Genomic DNA, 17,353 nt, shown 5'->3' on the forward strand with positions numbered 1-17,353 from the left:
ATGCATCTATTCGGTAGGATTTTTATTTTGTCGCCTAAGGGAGAAAATATCCTGTGCAACTGCAGTTTTACTTGACCTGTCTTTTAGTTTAATGTCCTATAGAGAAATTGATCCTTGAGAAGCTAATGTGTAAAATGTAATAGCCCAGATAATGTTTCATATTATATTGATAACCATGCAAGTAAAGCTACTAAGAGCTGAATATTATGAAGATCATTTTCCATAGGAGCACTACATAGGAGTAGATCTAATTTTTACACAGCTGGGTGGAATTTAAATTAAATCAACTGTTGTGAAAAAATTGTTGATTCCGTATGCCACACACATTGTTGTGGCTGAAAATAATTCAGTGTGTTGTACCTCTACAATACTGGCGAAATTAGAAATATTGACTCTTACATGTCCATGTAATAGAGTAGTGTATGCAGATTCTAAATTGGAATCTAAAAGAAATCTAAGTGGATCTTAGATTTGCCATTCAATGATCTTGTTCTGTTTGTGTAGTTTCTACCTTCCTTTTACTTGAATGCAGGTTCCTTAATTTCTGTAGTAATTACTACGATTACATAAGTAGTACTTTTCAAATTCTTAGACTGTTACACTCTAAGTATAGTACACGGGTTTTATTTTCTGCCCTTTTAAATCTATTGAAGGAAAAAGAGCGGTTAAAGCAAGAAAAACGTGATGAAAAAAGATTAAATAAAGAACGTAAACTAGAACAACGAAGATTGGAATTGGAAATGGCAAAGGAGCTAAAGAAGCCTAACGAAGATATGTGCTTAGCCGATCAGAAGGTGACTGTAATAACATAAAATGTATTTTCTTGCCTCATGTCTCTGTCTTCTGCTGTTGTGAAAATAACTATTTTTCTTGCAGTCACTCATCAAGCGTTCAAGTTTTGGTCTAGGTAACGAGATAACTGTATTTAAAATCTATAAATACAGTATATGAGAAACAGTGAAGTGGGTATTGATATATTTAGTTAAAACCATTTTGTTTAAAAGTGGATTGCTTCCCAAAAACAATTTGCATTGAATGCTTTAATAAAAATGCCATAGTCTCAGTTGCTTTTACAGCAGGAGCATTCACTTTCTCTTAGTACGTAGGCACTAAATAGAGCTTTGCTCATATGTGCAACTCTTCTAAGCCATTATTCAAAAAAAAAAAAAAAAATTAAAAAAATTAAAAATTTACTCTTCCAAGCTTCTGTGTTCTCAGTTCTTGTCCTTCAGGACTGTACTTATCTCAAGATCAAGGCCTATCTTTTCCAGAGAATTTTGGAGAATTTTCCCTTTCTGTGTCCCTGAAATATTTTTATGCCACCTTTTATGGTACTTTGGCTCAGAATACAGCCTGAGAACCTCTCCTGGCCGAAAAGTAATTATAGGAGGCCACAGACTAATTAATACTAAGTGAAAAAGTTAAATGTTAATGAGGAGTTTATAAACAGTAATGATTTATGGATGGGTTGGGGAGCAGCTCTTCTATTGCCTTCACCTTCTATTGTTAATATACTGTAAGTCATGTGATCGTATCAGCCAATTTCCCTAGCTAGTATCAAAAAGTTATCTTCTGAAATATACTACTGAATCTTTAATTATTTTTCCTAACTTTTCAGCCTTTGCCAGAGCTGCCTCGCATTCCAGGCCTTGTTCTTGCTGGAAGCACATTTTCAGATTGTCTCATGGTAGTGCAGTTCTTGCGTAACTTTGGTAAAGTTCTTGGCTTTGATGTGAATACGGAAGTCCCTTCTCTGAGTATTCTTCAAGAGGGTTTGCTAAACATAGGGGACAGCATGGGAGAAGTACAAGACTTGCTTGTAAAGCTTGTCTCTGCAGCTGTTTGTGATCCAGGACTTGTTACAGGATTCAAGGTAAAAAAAAAAAAAAAAAAATCTAAAAATTAAAAAAAAAAAATCCATAGTAAAAAAAAAACAACTATACTTATGAATGCATTCTGCATAGTGTACAAAAGAGTCCAGTTGGAACGTGCATTTTTTTATTTATCTTGTGCCATTAATATTAGCATTATCTCTATTCTTAAAAACTTACAGGGTGAAGACATTCTAATTTGTTACTAATTCATGATTTACATTTAAGTAGTTAAAAAAAATCCCAATTGAAGTTCTTGTGGTAAAAAGCAAGCAAAACCACATCACTGTTTTATAAACAATAATATGGTCTGCATTGAGAATAATATTTTCAAATGTGATTAATTGAAATATCTTCATTTTTAGGCTAAGACTATTCTTGGGGAGCACTTACTGAATGTTGGCATAAATCGAGATAACGTATCTGAGATTCTGCAGATATTTATGGAGGCTCATTGCGGGCAAACTGAGCTTACGGAGAGCTTGAAGACAAAAGCTTTTCAGGCACATACTCCAGCTCAGAAAGCAGCAGTTCTTGCTTTCCTTGTCAATGAGTTAGCTTGCAGTAAAAGTGTGGTCAGGTAAGATGTTTTTCAAACAGATGTATAAAAATAAAATTAGTAAATTGTTATAGTTTAAAAATGCAGTATACACCACTTTGTTACAGGAGATTTCTTGATGTTCTCGAAATGAAAGCTGAAATCTATTGTTACTGCTGCTTGTTTTTATGTACTTCCAATATTACAGAAGATTAGCCATTTTCTGCCAAGTTTTTTGGCTTTGTTTTTTCAAGACTTGAAGTAAAATTCACTATTCTGGGAGTAAAAAATGTGGTTGAATACAAAGAAATTTACTAGGTATTGTGGGGAACAGTGTAGAAGTGTTTTGTAAATCTTCTGTAGTACTCTTTTCCCTTTGAATTTTTTTTTTTTAATATTTCAGTACTTTAATACATCAATACTTGAAGTCAATTTTAAGCTGAAGTAGCAGGCTTAATTTATCATGGTGTAGTAATTCAAGAAAGTGTATACTTCAGTTGTTGGTAATGAATAGCATTTTATAATTAAAAAAAAAAAGCTGTGATATACAACATTCAAAAATCCAGAAACATGCAATAAAAAGTTAGGAAATGCCAGTCTTTGGGATACCTTCACCTCCATATGCTTGCTTACTGTGATAGTCTATGACCAAATTGAGTACATTTTTGTGTCTTGCCAATTCTGTCTATCTTGGTACAATGTGTTGCAATAGTTAACCAGGGTTGCTCAACGAAAGAGATGCTTCATGTTTTAAAAAAAGCTGTGACGTTGCAAGAGAATTGTCTAGAGCAAGTGCTGTGTAAGCACTTTTCAAGAGAGTTCATATGTATTAACTGAATTCATCACAGCAAGGAATTGTTTCACTTATGTATATTACAGATGATGAAATGTAAAACCAGATTTATAAAAATCATTCAAAAACAAGTTCAGCTTTATTTTCATAATTGAAACAAGTATAAGTTGCTAAATTGTTGATGCTGGAATTCCTCAGGTGTGGGTTTCCAGATAGTTGACTGAACTGAACCACTACTTTTGTTCTTCAGTGTCTGTATTGGAAAATAGATGTTAGCTTGTAGATCACATGGATCCTAGAGAGAATACTACAGATGTATTTGTGATAATTTTGTATTCTGTGTAAGGCTAGATCCTTTGTGGTACATATAGCTGGAGGCTTCACATTGAATGGGAACTATGAAAAGAAATGTCAAATATTTTGAATGACATACTTCTGAAAGCTTACATCTAAATAAAGACTTCACGATTCATGTATAGTAGTACACTGCATGGAAATTCCAAACATTGAAACTTCCTAGATATAAAATTATTTTGTACTTTAAGCATTTCTTCAAGGTAGCTCTTTGAGACAATGAATCTGCATAAATGCCTGTTGGAAAAAGATATGTAAGCTCAGAGTTTATGGTGTTTCCTTGACTACTTTGGATTATTTTGTCTTTGACAGTGAAATTGACAAAAACATTGATTATATGTCGAACTTAAGGAGAGATAAATGGATGGTTGAAGGCAAACTTCGGAAGTAAGTTTCATTTCCTTAAATGTTACCATGCATTGCTTTTTTGCATTCATTCAGATATCCTACTATATAGGCAATTGGTTCTTAGTACAAAATTATCTAATGCAATTACAGATTTTCCAAGAAATTAGGGACTGAAGCGCCTAATTAAGATGGATGTGAATTTAGAGTGGCCCAGCACCAGTCTTTTACCATACACTAAAGAAGCATGAGATTCACAGTGTTAGTGTCCCTCATAACTGGAACTAAGTCAAGTCCATTTTGTGTTGCTTTTTTTTTTTTTAAAAAAGTGATTGACAAATTAAAAAAAATAATTGTGATTGACATTATCAAAGTTTATTTTGGACCTACCATACTTAGTAATGTTCATTCTGAAAGGCATTTTAAGATAACATGGTTTTCATACAACAGTCACCCATTAAATTTTGCCTATTTATATTACATAATATTAATGTTTCCATTTTGTGTATATTGCATCATTCCCTATAGTTAGATATCGTCTGTAGCATGCCAACATTGGGATATTTTAATATTTTCATTTAAGGTAAAATTGGAACATTTTAAGACTGTTCAGCATCATACCCACTGTTTTCCCATCCTACAAGACAAAATTCCATACAGCAAGCATAATGGCTCCAACTACCAGGAAGCTAGAAGGCATAAATTTCATGAATCACAGGGGGTAAAAATGCATAGCCAGCCTCTTTCTTTTTTCTTGGTCATCTTTCCCTCTTACCAGGAATGGTGAATCCTGTCTTAGTCTTTGCTTTAGGTACTCGTGTTTTTAATCTTGTTTCTCCCTTTTTTCCCTTTAATGTATCTGCGAAGGAAGAAGGAAGAAGTAAAGAAGAAGGACAAGAGGGAGGTAGAGGAAAAAATAAGACCAGTAAAAATAAGTCTCTACTAATACTGTACCTACCAGTCTGCATAGGGTTAATACATTTTATCCCTTAGGACAGTCCAAATACCTTTTTCTGTCTTCATCTGTATTTCTTCTAGGAGATATAGTTTAAAAAGTGTCGCTGAAGTTCTAATGTAGACAATTATTTGTTAGTGGAATGGGACCCTTGCCTGTTCTTGTCGCCTAAGGGACTCCTTTAGTCTTTCTCTCCCTCCATCAAACTGTAAGTACTTGTAGATGTAGGATCTTCACTTTTCTCTCATGATCTTTCTTTCCTTCCCCTTCAAGTAGTGGGCATAATACCCTGAAGCCCTAAGCCTCTCTTCCTTTCTACAATCATTTCTCTTTTTCTTGTGTTTTCTTCTCCTGTGTGGATGTGAAGTTTCACCAGTGCTTTTCCTACTTTAAAGTGTAAGTATCATGGGAGTACTCTGAGACTTTCTTCCTGTGCTTCTTTGAAGTCACTGGACTTGACTCATCTCTCTCATCTTTGGTTCAAAATCTTTGAATTTTTCACTTTTTTTTCTGATGAACTCTCAGAAGCTTTTAAGAAGAAATTTCACTGATCAGTTAAAAACAATGCTGTCTTCTTCTGTCAGTTGGTGATTTTCATAGAATCTTACAACTGTTGTGGGGCTTCTCTGAAAAGAAACCTGTTCGTTTAAAGCCTTCTGTTTGGTCTTTCTTCAGCTTCTAAGCCTAATTCTTACGTATGTTATTTTCCCCATCCATTCTAGAGCTCAGGCTAGTTTTTAAATATCCTAGTCCCAAACAGTTTTAGGAATATCTGGTCTCTCGAATACTTGCCATGTGATTGACAGATACATGTACACTTTTTACATGCACACAAATGTCAAAGCAAAAGCTCTTCATATGTGGAAAGTGTGTAGTGATAGAATAAAGGATTCTGAGGAAGGAGTTTATTTCAGCTCAGCCTGGTACTGGATTTGAGCATATGTGTTGTGTAAATCATCATAGCATGATGTCCAGATTGTCTTGAAGTATATCCAAGTGGGACAAGAAGACATTCTGCTTGTGTCAGAAGGATGTTTTTACTTATGCTCCTACTGTTGTTCAGATTAGTTTATCAACTGGATATGCTGGGTATTGGGGGTGGGGAGGAGATTTGAAAAGCTATGTTGGTAAGATGTGAGCCAAAACAAAAAAAAGCCCATTAGAATCCCAGGCTTCAAAAGGGAAAAAGCTGGTAGAGAGACTGTTGTTGTTTTTTCTTATGGCTATTGAACAGATTTCCTTGAGTATTAGGTTATTTATGGTCAGAAACTGAATTCTGAGCTGCCTAGACTATACTTTCTGCAGGGCTGATGGTCAGTGAGAGGTCACATCTATTGCCTTCTCTTCACATTTAGGTGTGAATCTTGATGCTAATATATTTGTGAAGGTATGTCTCATCAGTTCAATTCATCTTTTTTTGTCATCTGTATTTTGTATCACAGCTACTGTCAGAAGACTGTATTCCTGAGATGAACCAGGTGTTTTTACTACTAGATAATCATAACTTCAGTGTCTTCTTTTCCATTACATGTCTTCTTGACATCTCTTTTGTAGCTTGATTGATGTAAGAGGCAATAAAAATGAAATGTGGCTTCTTGAAGGATTAGATAATACCAATTTCTTCACAAAACTTTGAAATACTGCAGAACAAGTTTTTTTGCGACAACGATGCTGTTTTTAACATGCCAGTGTTATGGCATTCTCCTTGTTAATTTCTTTCCAATGAGGCCATCTCAGTTGTAAGTAATAAGGGTAAACCAAAAGCAGTGTTAGACAGGGGTAGGAATTACACCTGGAATTTGGGTAGGAGGTAGTTCTGATTTGGAAAACTTTCCGTTTTTGAGACCCCAAATGAACAGTGTTAAGAGAATGTGATACTTTTTTTTTTTCCTTGCTATTTGTTAATATAATTATGTCACGTACAAAAATTATGGGGGAGGCTTTCAAAAGGGGAATTTTATTTCCATGATCTAGTAAACATTACAGATTAGGAAAGCGTCGGCTTAAGTCACATATCTGAGTGTTTGATGGGTCGCCAGTTCTTCTCTATAGGCCAATGGACTTAGTAATTCCTTCATTGGTTACAGAAGTCCTATTAGTCTGTACGTGAGAGTTGAAGATGAAAGAGTTCTCTGAGTGAAGGTTTTCCTCTCTCAGCCATATCCGTAGGTAGTAGGAGGAAAATTGTGCCACCTCTTGACAACTCTGAACATTATTTGAAGTTACGTTCTCATTGATTTTTTCCTGTGTGCTACTTTGGATGCAGACAGCTGCCTTGGGAGCTTGTACTGCTATAAAAGGAGGATATCTTTGATTCATATCTATCTTTATTTGTAGTGTCATGCAGGCTTCCTTTGGTGCTTTCCAGTATTTTATCTCTATTTTTGCTTTCAGTGAAAGTAGCCTTCTTCACTTGTTCTCATTTCTTTTATGTATATAAATGAGGGTGTTTGTTGATCATTGAACTTATCTGCCAGCTTTTTTACTGAGTTGTTTCCCAGATTATCTTCTTCTAATTTGTCTCTAAAGTTGTTCAGTCACGCAGCATTCAACGTGGCTTTGTTTGATAACTTATTTCTGTGCATAGGCAGGAATTTCCAGTCCAGTTGAAGATGATTTGATGGTCTGAAGTTACCCTAGTAAATCTTTTTCTAAAATAAAATAATTCAGTGGAAGACCGAGTAATGTTGATATTTGGTAAGACTAAAGCTTTTTGCACCACAGCTGAAAAAATAGTACTTGCTTCCGAAGTCACTGGAAGGCTTCAATTTTCTTTTGTCCAAAATGTTCTAAGTTGCTAAAAATCCATTACTAATTGCAAAATAAAATCATAAAACTTTATAAATTCTTCAGTGGATAAACCACTACATTAAAAACAAATCCAAAACATTTCTAAGGCAAATAGCAGTCCCCTTGACGATTTCTTGCCAACAGTCTTTTTAAAAACCGCTTCTATCAGTTGAGCAGAGACAGCTTCATTAAAATCTGTGCTGTTGAGTGCTGGCATGGTTTTATCAGCGTTTTAGAAAGCTGATACATTTGTCAGTGTACATCAACTAAGAAGCCAGTACTTCTACAACACTCATTGTATTTGTAGCCACTTGCTGTATGGAATATTGTGTTGTAGGATGGGAAGAGAGAGAAGTGCGACAAGGGAAAATTACGTACTGGTAATTGTGTTTGTCGTTACCGTTCTACTTTTCCCATCCTACCTTCTTCCAACCATCTCTTATAAAATCTTTGTCTTTTCTACACGTTTATGAATCTCTTCTAAGACAGTTGCATTTTTGGTCTGCATTATAAGTGACTGGTTAGGCCTGGCTATTTATACCTCCTGCGGTTCAGCATGTTTGCCTGCTAGCTTCCTGATAGGTGGAACTATAATTTTTGCTGTGTGGAATCTTGTCTTATAGGGTTTTTATAGAAGAAGAAGGTCTACAACAACCATAATTACTGGTATGTAAGTTTCCTTTTTCTTTCATAAAAGGAAAAATGAGGGTTTGATGGAGTAATCTAGTAGTTTAGGTAGCTACTGTTTCTCAGAAGAGAAACTGTATCCAAAAACAGAAGAATCAAAGGACTGTACTGAAGTAAAATAATATATAAATTAAAAAACAAAACAATAACAAACACACCACCAACAAAAACATAAAAATCTGAAATAATAATTAAAAAAAATACTCTAACCATGCTGCTGCTATGCAAATGTAAGTAATTTCATACTTCCAGCTTAGGAATTTTTCTTTGGCAGGTGTGGTGGGTGGTGGATGGGGAAGGTATTTTATATAATCATACTCTTAAATGCATAAAACAGGAGATAAAGAAATTGAAATATTTCTTCTAGTTGTTGTTCCTCACTTCTCAAAACCACACTTGTGTTGCATTTCCTTTAAATGGTTATGCAATACAGTAGTCCTGGGAGAAACAAATTCTGGTCAGGACTGAATAAGTTTAAGGGCTTTCTGCAGTTTGATTGTTTTTCCTGTTGGTTAATGACGATAAACAGGTAATATAGTATCATTGTAGAACAGAAGAACTAATTTGAATATAAAATGTATGGTTCACTTTCAGTCACAAAGGAAGAAAGGTATGTTTATGCTACAAACAAGCTTCATAATTTCACTCCTTGTCATGTTTTCAAAGGCTTAGAATCATTCATGCCAAAAAAACTGGCAAAAGAGATACTACAGGAGGTGGTGACATAGGAGAGGAACAGCAGTCTTTGGAAACACCAACACCAGGCCGCAAACGCAGACGAAAGGGTGGGGACAGTGACTATGATGATGATGACGATGATGATAGTGATGATCAGGCAGATGAGGATGAGGAGGATGAAGAGGACAAAGAAGATAAGAAAGGAAAGAAGGCAGAAGTTTGTGAGGATGAGGTGGGGATTTTAAATATACTCTAACAGAATTAACTGGTAAATTAAAACTTGTTTCCTTTCTGTTTCTCTGCAACACGGTACTATTTCCCAAAAATCTTAAAATATGAATGAAGGAAAAATAGTTTACATCCATTGTTTTTAAATTTTTTGAATAAGTTTATTTTCCAGAGTGTGTACATATATATTGATAGCTTCCTGCTTGTTTTGACTTCATTTTAATTTTCCTGAAATTCTGCAAGACTGTACAAGATCCTGAGAGCCACAGATTTTTTAGCAAACGTGCATAACTGAAGTTTCCATTAGTGGAAAATAAAGGTCTTTTTTAATTAACAAAATAGTAAAGAATTGTAACCTTAAATTTAACATTATCTGTTATAAAACTTGCCTGTGACTTTACTGCGTGCTTCTTCCTAACTTTTCAAAGTTAATGAGTATTGGAGAAAGTGCATTTCATTCCTCAACTTATTTGATGATAAAATTTTTACTAGCCAATGTCAGATGCAGGAAGGATCACTGAAATATTTTTAGTTTGTTGAGCTGAATTCTATCTACTGCAGACCAAGTGAATTTTTTGTAGAAGTGCCACAAGTCCACAAATTTCACTGTAGTATTGCATGAAAACTGATAAAGGAGACATGCAATACCAAATACTAACTTGTAGCACTGGGTGTTGCACTTTGCCAGAAAATGATATATCTCTGATATATTTGTGTACGGTTTTTAAAGTTCACATTGAAGTTTTAAGAGTGCTGTGAATATGTCTGTTCAAAGAGTGCATGCACGTGATGCTAATGTGGGAACTCAAATCTTTGGAAACACTCTTCGTTAGAAATCCAGATAGTTTCTAGTGTAGGAACTGTCCTTTTTGCCACTAATGAGAATTTATTACGAGTATAACTAATTTGTATGAATCAAAGAGAACACCTGAGAGGTATAGCACAATGTTCTTACAAACTAATATTTTAGAATTTAAAATAGATAATATTTACATATCTAATCTCACATTCTTCTCCTAATCTGTTTCTTTTAAATGCAGTCTTACAGTTTGGTGCACTGCACGTCTCACAAACAGAAGTTCTAAAATACCTCTTAAAAAAAGATTTCCATTGCATTTGTGTTATATGTGGTATTTCAGATGGCTTCACTCTGGTACTCTTTTACAGAGCCATGAAATAGAAGACCAGTGTCCTATGTTGCAAGTAATTTGGAGCTCCTAGGATTTTTTTTTAACTCACTGTTATCCCCAAAGTCTTTCTGGAACTAAATTAAAATTCTTGTTATGTAAATGGCAAATATATTAAACTGTGACAAGAAAGAGGGGGAAATAGGCTTATAGGCTAATAGGCTTAATCACAGGTGCGTTCCTCTTCAAAAATTAAGACGATTAATACTGGAAATGTTACAGCAGATTTGCCGTTTAAGTGACTGCAATTTCATGTAGACATTTAAATAAGATGCAGCTTTGCGCTGACCAAAGACTGATAGATAAAATTTTGACAGGTTACATTATTTCATGTGTGAAAAACTCTGAAGTGAACTTGAATATCCAAAAAACTTCATAGGAAATTAGATTAAGTTCTATAGTTTTAAGTGTTTATGCACAAAATTGAATTATCTCTTCCAGTAAAAGAAAGTTTTCAACAAACGTTTGGCCACCAGCTTTCTCCTGCATATGCAGTAGTTGATGCTACTCAAAAAGACAGGTCTTTTTCCAGTTATGTTGTTCCTTGTCAATTTATATTTATATTCAACATGTAAAATATTTGAACATTTTTACCCTTAGGATTTGCCTGTCACATTTGATGTCTCGTTTTCTGTTTCATCATTTCTACTGTAACGTTAGTAGGATGGAGTTAGTATGATTTTATCACGAAATAGATTTAATGTGACAGTATATTTGGTGATTATAGGATGATGGAGACCAGACAGCAAGTGTTGAAGAACTAGAGAAGCAGATTGAAAAACTGACAAAGGTGAGAGATCATCTATCTTAGTTGTAATTCAGATTTAATTGCTCAATGTCAAGAGTAGGACTATAAGCCGTCACCTTCGTCACCCTCTGCCTTAATATAAATTGAACTGAGGATCAGCTTTCATTTATTAAAAATGTGCATGATGATGCTGTTTATGACATCTGAATCGTGACTTTAATCCAAAGAATGATTGTCTGTTGCACTAGTGGATTTGACTCAAGAGAAGCTTAGAAAGCTGTCATTGATATCTGTGCACATCTTAAATCTTTGTTAGCCATACCTAACTTCCGATTTTAGACAGTGATCGTAAAGCTTTGTGTACAAGAAGCAATGGTATTTTTCGTTATGCAAATGACTGCAGGTCTCATTTCTTCCTATAGTTAGCTAATTGCTACAGCTATGTTCCAGACCAATAAAGAGATCTATCTTTGCTTCAGGTTTTTAAAGAAATAAAATATATAGAGAAGAAATAATGGAATAGAAAGAGAAACATAAATTTTGAAGAAAAAGTGTTGTAGATTGGGCTACTCATGGACCATGTTTTTTATTAACAAGTTTATTCTTTCTATCAGAAAACATGATGTTTAAAGCTTTGTCTGCTGGCTTCTCTCGTGCCAAATTGCAAAAAATTAGCAGTCCAGAATTACACCTGACTTCCAACAGTGTTAATTTAGTGGAGAAAAAAGTGAATGAATGAACTAAAATTCTTCTTGTCTTCCCTCGTAGAACTGTTTGAATATTCTTTAATGAACCAGTTAAAATATCTCATTAGTTTCCCATCAGTGGCTGCAGTAGCACAGCCTGGTTGACTATGTTCAAGTGCTCTGTATTTACTGTTGCTTAATTGATCGGATTTCAGTTGTTCTTGAGCAATGTTGACATTGATCCTTTTGTTGTGTGAGTTTGTGTTTAAAAGTCAGGCCCTAGCGTTAAAAAAATGTGTTTTTAGAGGAAAGCTGATAAACGTAAGGTGAATCAGAATACGATTGCCTTTTTTAAAGGCATCTCTCTAAGTAAAATAATGAAGGCAGCAATTGCGAGTAGAATATCGCATAGCATGCAAAAAGATCTTCTCTAAAAGAGCCTACTTACGTGACTCCTGAATTTCTGTTCAGTCTGACAGAAGATGTTTTGTTGTACAAGTTGTTGATGCTTTGTGTTGTGTGTTGTTTTTTTATCTATTCAATTATGGTGATTTCCTTTTTTTAAAACAGCAACAAAGCCAGTATAGAAAGAAATTATTTGAAGCTTCACACTGTTTGCGTTCAATGATGTTTGGTCAAGATCGTTACAGGCGCCGGTATTGGATTCTGCCCCAGTGTGGTGGTATTTTTGTAGAAGGCATGGAAAGTGGTGAAGGTAAGAAGCATTAAAGAATAATGTCATGTCAGGGCATACCTTGCCAAGACATGCTACCAGTCTCTGTAGGCAATATTTCTGTGTAGTGAAGTCTTAAGGCTTTACCTACAACCAGAGGCTAAAGAGGTAACTGTCAGTAAACCTCTTGGACTCATTTGGCGCTTTCTGATGCTACCTTCCTGGTTGTGAGACAGTTAATATTTATTTCAAAATGAGGATTAATCATTAGTCAATATAGTGTTAGTCAAATAAGTCAAATAAGTGTTCATATATACATACTTTTTTTTTCTTTTTTTCTTTCTGAATTGTTTTCTCCCAGGCACTAAGTAATAAGATGAGGAGGAATGGACTCAAGTTGTGCCAGGGGAGGTTTGGGTTGGATATTAGGAGAATTTTCTTTACTGAAAGGGTTGTGAAGTATTGGAATAGACTGCCCTGGTTGTCATCGGCATCACAGGAGGTCTTCAAGAAATGTAGAGCTTCAAGAAATGTAGAACCTAGCATGGTTTAGTGGTGGACTTGTCAGTACGAGGTTAAAAGTTGGGCTATGTAGAGTCTTAGAGGTCTTCTCCAACTGAATGATTCCACAATTGTAGTTATTTCTCTGTGGCAGTGAACTCTGCATATGAAAGCTACGACAACCACGGAATATATGGATATTAATTTCTTTCTATCATTTTCAGTAGATTTTTTTTTGGTACAAATAAACAGAATATTCTGTGTTTAAAGATTCGATATGTATCTGTGTTCTGGTTTGGTTTGGACAGAGTTAATTTTCTTCATAGTAGCTCAGATGGTGATATGTTTTGGATTTGTAATGAAAGTAATGTTTTAGTTCTTGCTAAGCACTGATGACACAGTTAAGGCCTATTCTGTTTCTCAAGCTCCCTGCCAGTGAGTTAGGTGGTGCACAAGAAGCTGTGAGGGGACACAGCCAGAACAGCTGACCCCAAACCCTAACAGGCCAAAGGCATATTCCATATCATATGATATAATTCTAAGCAATAAAAGGGGGGGGGGATGGGGACGGGGACAGGGGGGAGTTGGTGTGGGGACTGCCATTGTTTGAGGACTGGCTGGGCATCTGTCAGCTGGTGGTGAGCAATCACATTATTTCCTTTGGTTGCTTAGTTTGTTTGTTTGCTTTCCTTATTAAACTGTTTTTATCTTATCCCACAACTTCTCTAACTTTTGCCTTTCCAATTTAATTCTCTTCTCCCTCTATCACTGGGGGAAGCAAAATGAGTGAATGTTTGTGTGGTACTTAACTGCACAGCAGGTACCAAAGAGAACTTGCATGTGCTTTGGTATTTGCTTCCTTGGGTAAAGTGAGAAATGATTTCCTTTAAAGAAGGGGGGGGGGGGGAATTTGCAATCTAGCATGCAGGGAGGTAAAAAATAAATCGTTGCTTATATAACAAAGTTGATAAAAATGGTTAAATTATTTGGTCTGTTGTATTTCACATGTGTTCTTTGTACAATTTTAGGTCTAGAAGAAATTGCAAAAGAAAAAGAGAAGTTAAAAAAAGTAGAAAGCATTCATATCAAAGAAGAGGTATTTGAGACCTCTGAAGAAAAATTACACTGTTTAAATACAACTCACTGTGAGCGAAAGGAAGATCTGAAAGAAAAGGACAACACCAATTTATTTTTACAAAAGCCAGGATCATTTTCAAAACTGAGCAAACTCTTAGAGGTAGCAAAAATGCCACCTGAATCTGACATTATTTCCCAAAAACCTACTGGCAGTGCAGCAAATGGATGCACGTTATCCTATCAGAGTACCTCCCAAAACTCTCTGTGCAGTCTTCAGCCCAGTGTATCACAAAGTGGCAACGAGAAGTCTGATTCTAACAATCTTTTCAGTCCTATTCCAAGTGGGACAGGAAAGTTTTACAATTCTCCACTAATTCAAAGTGATCAGTTGTTAAAGACTCTTACTGAGAAGAGCAGACAGTGGTTCAGCCTTTTACCGAGAATACCCTGTGATGACATATCAGTCACCCATATAGATACACCAGCTACTACAACTTCCCTTACTCCTCAGTCACATCCATCATCAAAGTCCCCTTCACCTGTTCCGTCACCTCTTCTGGGCTCAACATCTGCACAGAGTCCAGCAGGATTAAGTCCTTTTGCATTGCCACCACTACAGGTAAGTAAACAATTATGTTTTAAGTAGTGTGAATTTGCTTTGTTTGTTTTGCAGAATTTCTGTTGAAATGAATTATTTCACAAAAGTGGTACTATGTCTTCATTTCTTTTCTTTTTTCTTGTTTCTAAACGTTAATAGATAGTTCCATGTCACAGATGTTTTTTGATACTAGAAGTTTTTTTACTAAAAAAAAAAAAAGATGACGTAAACTAATGTCTGATATTTTGTGTGTATATTTCAGAAATTTGATTTTGGCTTTAGGGATTGTCCATGGTATTAAATGAAAAACAGATTTCAGAAATTTGACCCTGCCCACTTCAAAAGCTGTTCTTCCTGAAGCGTTCACAGGATCCTAATAAGAATTATTACATTACTGTAATGTATTTTTTTTTCCTAAACTACTCAAAGTACTGAGTAAAGGCCTCCTTTATGTTTTGATTACTGCTTGAGAATTAGCATCCTGATCATAAAGCAGGTTTCTGGATAATACTGAAAAATACCGATTGTGATTGTGTTAAAATATTTTCTGTGTAGCAGATGAAGAGTGGACTACCTATAATGGGACTTCAGTTTTGTGGATGGTCTACAGGAGTTCTTACTTCAAATGTTCCATTTTCATCTCCTTTACCTGCTATTGGATCAGGGTTGGGATTATCAGAAGGAAATGGTAACCCGTTCTTGACGTCTAGTGTTCCTACAAGTAAAAGTGAATCACCAGCACTACAGACTGAAAAAGTAGCTTCTGCTTCCTGTACAGCAGTGGACGTAGCCAAGCCGGTAGATTACCCAAACCCAAAACCCATACCAGAAGGTAAGTATGATTAATTAAATGGAATTGTCTCAACGATAATTTCTAGTGCTACTGTGCTGTTACAGTTTATTTTTTATAATTTCCCTACTGGATTTCTCTAATCTGATTATTATCACATTAAAAACACCTGTAAAGTATATAAATACTTATATATGTACTTGTCTTGATTTAGAAATGCAGTATGGGTGGTGGAGGATTACCGATCCCGAGGAACTAAAATCTTTGCATAAAGTGCTGCATCTCAGGGGAATAAGAGAAAAGGCCTTACAAAAGCAAATACAGAAACACATGGATTATATCACTATGGCCTGCATGAAAAATAAGGATGGTATGTAACTGGTATTTATATTCCATATGTTGTTGGGGTCCCAGATAAGAAGACTTGCAGAGAACTCTCCAAGATGTGTTTAGATACAGAGGCGGAGTGGCAGCCAGAAAAAATGTAAAGGTCTCATTATAGATGCCTTTTTAACAGCCTTGTTCTGGAAAGTTCCAGTGTTGGAGAAATCCCATTTAATATAAATTCCTCTAGTGGCCTAAGTGCTGGTAATCATTTCAAGCTTTTTTTTTTTTTTTTTTTTTTTTTTTTTTGTCTCTGTAACAATATACCTCAGCCTTCGCTTACCCTTGTCTTTAAATTGCAAGCTTGACAACGTGCTGAAGTTGGTTGTCAGATTGGGTATTTTAAGTCATGCACTTTTATAACAGTTCTTCAACGTTTAATTGGACTGACAGGTAAATCAGTTTGAATTTACTCAGGGGAAATTATGATAATAATTTAATAAAATATGATTCTCAAATGCAGTTGCAATTATTGATATCAATGAAAATGAAGATAACCAGGTAACTCGAGATGTTGTGGAAAACTGGTCAGTAGAAGAACAAGCAATGGAGATGGATCTGGCTATTCTTCAGCAGGTGGAAGATCTAGAGAGGAGAGTTGCATCAGCTAGTTTGCAAGTTAAGGTAAAACCAACTTTTAGTAAAATGTCTCATTAAAATAATGTTACTGAAGTGGCAAGAATTTAAAGTAGGTAGTAGCAATCCTTTTATTGTTGGTAAGTGCCTTCTCATTCATCTGTAATTGCAAGTAAAATCCACTGCAGCAGTGTCATGGATATTTGCATTTCAGACATTTCATTGCAGTTAAATCTTCAGCTGAAGAAGATGGGTCAGAGTCGCTACCCCTGCAGAGTGTTCTTTGACAGTGTCCCTTTTATGATAACCTTTTCTGAATGCCAAGATTTCATTGCATTTAGATCATTTTAATTATAATGGGTTTTGCCACTGTTCTGTCTGTTTTGGGGTTATTGTTGCTGTTACTGATTTCAGAAAAGCCTGCAAATACATCATAATACCTTGCCTGAGTATTGTAGAGTCATGGAGAATGCAGTAAATGGGTTGTTAGTGTAAAAGAGTTAAGAATTGACTGGCTGTCATTACAACTTGGAATTTTTCCAGTGTCGATGACACCAGACTGAGTATGTTTGGTACAGATGTGTTTTGGATGTGGTATGTTCTGTGAGTAGATGCTAGTTCTCTGTGACCAATTGATACCCTCTTCTGAGACTACTGAACAGATAGACCTACTGTCATGTTTCGACTAGTAGAACAGGATGCTTTGAATGGAGATAAGAATGCAGACTGTTGCAGGAAAGTATCTTCAGGAAGTCTGGTAATGCTTGTATGATTTTGATTAATTATTTTAGTTCTCTGAAGATTTTGGAAAGTTTCTCTGCAGATGGATTACAAGTAACCAAGATGTACTGGAAACAACTTCAATTATTTAATCTGAATCTGTAAAACAGTTCC

At 35.4% G+C, this 17,353-nt stretch overlaps 1 protein-coding gene across 24 annotated transcripts in view; it reads left to right on the forward strand.

The window, feature by feature from the left end:
* The window catches only part of BAZ2B (bromodomain adjacent to zinc finger domain 2B), a 130,302-nt gene that overhangs the window by 103,985 nt on the left and 8,964 nt on the right, over window positions 1-17,353 (forward strand). For 19 of the 24 annotated variants that reach the window (XM_068686850.1, XM_068686826.1, XM_068686835.1 and 16 more), the window contains 11 exons: window positions 654-794; window positions 1,619-1,873; window positions 2,237-2,451; window positions 3,869-3,943; window positions 9,000-9,243; window positions 11,154-11,216; window positions 12,431-12,575; window positions 14,063-14,730; window positions 15,265-15,541; window positions 15,714-15,869; window positions 16,347-16,507. In XM_068686850.1, the coding sequence (XP_068542951.1) occupies window positions 654-794; window positions 1,619-1,873; window positions 2,237-2,451; window positions 3,869-3,943; window positions 9,000-9,243; window positions 11,154-11,216; window positions 12,431-12,575; window positions 14,063-14,730; window positions 15,265-15,541; window positions 15,714-15,869; window positions 16,347-16,507 (2,400 nt within the window). The remainder of the gene's footprint in view (window positions 1-653; window positions 795-1,618; window positions 1,874-2,236; window positions 2,452-3,868; window positions 3,944-8,999; window positions 9,244-11,153; window positions 11,217-12,430; window positions 12,576-14,062; window positions 14,731-15,264; window positions 15,542-15,713; window positions 15,870-16,346; window positions 16,508-17,353) is intronic. The other 5 variants (XM_068686827.1, XM_068686829.1, XM_068686836.1 and 2 more) reach the window with 1 other exon arrangement.

Source organism: Anas acuta, chromosome 6 (genome assembly GCF_963932015.1).
Source record: "Anas acuta chromosome 6, bAnaAcu1.1, whole genome shotgun sequence".
In the NCBI taxonomy this organism is placed as follows: Eukaryota; Metazoa; Chordata; class Aves; order Anseriformes; family Anatidae; genus Anas; species Anas acuta.